This window comes from Triplophysa dalaica, chromosome 11 (genome assembly GCF_015846415.1).
Source record: "Triplophysa dalaica isolate WHDGS20190420 chromosome 11, ASM1584641v1, whole genome shotgun sequence".
Lineage (NCBI taxonomy): Eukaryota > Metazoa > Chordata > Actinopteri > Cypriniformes > Nemacheilidae > Triplophysa > Triplophysa dalaica.
The window spans coordinates 17474356-17477735 of NC_079552.1; the positions used below are offsets into that span (position 1 = coordinate 17474356).

Consider the following 3380-nt stretch of genomic DNA (forward strand, 5'->3'; position numbering starts at 1 on the left):
GTTGGTAATACCTAGAATTTCAAAATCAAGTGCAGGTGGTAGATCGTTTTCCTATCTAGTGCCTAAAATTTGGAATAATCTTCCCTGCACTGTCCGGTAGACAGACACACTATGTCAGATTAAATCTAGACTAAAGACGCATCTTTTTAATCTTGCATACACTAAACTTCTATAATATAAATCCTCAGTGGATTTAGGCTCCATTATTTAGATCAACCGGAACCAGGAACACTTAGAACAACAACTGATGTACTTGTTGGATCAAAGAGTGCAGGACAGTACTCCACTCTCAGCCAGTCTTGTCTCATTGTTCCAAGGTTACCGCAGGATGCAGTTCATGCCCAGACCTTTTGGCAGTTCGGAGAATGGGAAGCTGTGACCTGACAAGAGCCGAGATGATAGAGCTGGATAAAGGACACGCCGACCTGACACGACTTCACTACAAAATTTCAAATTAATGATAATCTTCACTCTATAATTTACCTTGTTAGTAAGTTTTTTTTTTTTTTAATTAGCACTGTTTGAGCTTGTGCAGCGGCAGCAGCTTTTGCCAGAGGGGAACTGGAATCCCCTGGTTGGGCCTGGTTTCTCCTGAGTTTTTTTTTCTCGATTGGAGTTTTGGGTTCATCGCCACCGTTTGCATACCGTTTAGAATACTATATAGTATAGAAGTAGGTGATTTCGGATGAAACGCCTGTTTAGTTTAAGCCCTGTGTTCTCCTCAGTTCCTTGTCCGCAATTGTTTTTATTGTGTTTGGTTTTTGTTCCTGTGTTTTCTGTCCTGTGGATTAATTAAAACTACTCTTTTCTAATCTACTCCTTCATTGCGCTTTATACATATCCATTACATTACAACTACACTGTAAAAAAACAACTATAGGATTTACTTTTGTGTGTGTAAATTTGCGCAAGTTTTGCACACAATTCTCAAAGTAATTTTTTGTAAAGTTGTTTATTGCACAGTTTTGTTAAGTAAATTTTACTTAAAGAACCATGTCCACATTTTGAGCAAATTTAACCAAAAAAGTAAATTGTATTAGTTGTTTTTTACAGTGTACTACTATACTATAGTGTAGTATAGTTTTTACTACTACTACTAATAATAATAATACAGTAGATAAATATCTAATTTAGTGGTGGGCCGTTAACGGCGTTAACGTGCTGCGTTAACGTTAGAATCTTATCGCGCGATAAAAAAAATGTCGCCGTTAATCTATTCTCAATGGGTTGGGAGCTGGGTCTATACTACGCAAGCTGCGATGACTTTTACCTTGATATTTTAGCGCGGATGTATACCTATCTTAATTGCACTGTACCGGGCGAGAACGAGATTTTTCAACTCGCGTGATTCGCGCAATCCGCGTCATTCGCGCCGCCTCATCATCTCATAACCAGGGCTTCATTCGCAAGTAGGTCTATCGCGTCTTTGCATTGACTTAACATGTAAATCACTCGCGCTTGACGCGCCATTCGCGTTTGGTCTGAACACAACAAAAAGTTACTGTGAAATTATCACATCAAACGTGACGTGATAACATGGATGCAGCTTGGAAGCCGCCGGGTTGCTTCAGGGACCATTTATTTTAAAGAAGCTTCCCAATGGAAACATCGACAAAATGGTTGTTTGCACCTTGTGCAATGCGAAATTGGTTTAAAATTAAAAAAAACTTTCTCTCAACAGGTAGTGGTCTAGCTTTAGTTGAAACCAGTAAATTTGATTTGAAGATTAATCTAGATTAAAAAATAATAATCTTTGCCCACCACTAATCTAAGTGTATTATAAATGTCACCACATTTTTGGTTTTCTCTTATTGAATGGTATTACTGCATAGGCTTATTTTACCCTAAACAATGCTGTATTAAATGTGAATAAAAGATTTTGAAAAGCCTTGGGCCTTTGTCATGCACCACTTTAAAAAGCAAAACAAGCAGTCTAGATCTATAAAGTGATCGCTGTACAATCCATGTAGGCACTGAAAGGTTACTGCTGCGTAAACATGGATTTCAACCTCATGGTCACATACGCATGAGCACCGCCCCCATTATTTAACACAGCTTGTCTGTCACGAATTCACAGGAGAACAAATCACTGGTCACAAAGTTTTTTTTTGCTTTATCTATCTTGCTCTGTTCTTAAATTAGAAAGAAAAATGACCAACACATCTCTTCATGTGAACATTGACAAGTGGATTTCTGAGAATGAGAGTTCTTTTCTACCACCTGTGTGCAACAAATTAATGTAAGTGAGCTCGGGTTAACTTTCAAAGCGGTTATCTTTCATAAAGGTTGACATGTGCCATTGCAACTGATCATTTTACATGATGTCATTTTAGGTTCTTTTATCAGTTGAATATTATGTACGTTGGTGGTCCAAACATAAGGAAGGATTATCACATTGAGGAAGGTGAAGAGGTGAGGTGCTATACACACTACTCATAGAGTATAATGTAAAGATTACTATCACAGACTTTTTAACTTGAGTAGACTGGCGAGTGATAAAATCAAAAAAGACTTTAAACCGCAGTGATATAAAATTTCTCACGAATAATGAGCGAAAAGGTCAATAGAGGAGGTTATAATAAATAACAATGATCTATTATTGAATGCACAATCTTTGAAATGCTGAAAGTTAAATTACTTGTCAGGATTCACACTTACTAAGTGGCTACCTTTGCATTACAGACTTGACCCTTTAATACACTTTGCTTTTCCTCTATTTAATGAGGACAAAGTCTCTGTGATGGTGCAATTATATAATGTTTTCAGGTATATGTAATCTTTATATTAATCATATGTTTGGTGCTTCTCACACTTTATTGCCCTTATATAATTTTATAATGGTTGACAGTGACACCCAATAAGTCATTTATTTTTTTCTACAGCTAGGCAATAAAGTTGTAGTATAACTTTTCAATACAATTGTAAGATACTATGGCCCGGTTTCATAGACGAGGCTATTTAAGTCGCTTTTTTTAAATGCCTTAGAAGAAACCATTACTGATGTGCATCTTGAGACAAAAAACGGCACTGATATATTTTAAGATATGTCCAGGCAAGTTATTTTCAGTTAAGATAGCTCAAAAATCCTTTTTAAGTCTTAAGCCTTGTGTGTTAAACCGGGGCTAGAAGTCCTTAAAGTATATAATACAACTATTGATTTAACTATGATTCTAACAAAACATCAACATGACAGAAAAATTGAACCAGCCATAGCGAGAGGAATAAAGATCTAAAGCACAGCTCCGTCAGTGTCATTCTCTCCAATTTATTACAAATGGTGATTTGCAGTGCTCTGCTGGATTCTCCACATTCATCCAGTACTCAGGAACCACATGAAAGATGGGGAATTGTCTCATGCAAATGATGTTTAGCTCAGATTT

General features: G+C 36.7%; 1 protein-coding gene across 2 annotated transcripts in view; it reads left to right on the forward strand.

Annotated features, from left to right (window-relative positions):
* The first annotated feature begins 2070 nt into the window (after positions 1–2070).
* haao (3-hydroxyanthranilate 3,4-dioxygenase) overlaps positions 2071–3380 on the forward strand; it is a 7151-nt gene continuing 5841 nt past the window's right edge. For both annotated transcript variants that reach the window (XM_056760677.1, XM_056760678.1), the window contains exons 1-2: positions 2071–2239; positions 2334–2412. In XM_056760677.1, coding sequence (XP_056616655.1) covers positions 2151–2239; positions 2334–2412 — 168 coding nt within the window. In that variant the 5' untranslated portion in view covers positions 2071–2150. The remainder of the gene's footprint in view (positions 2240–2333; positions 2413–3380) is intronic.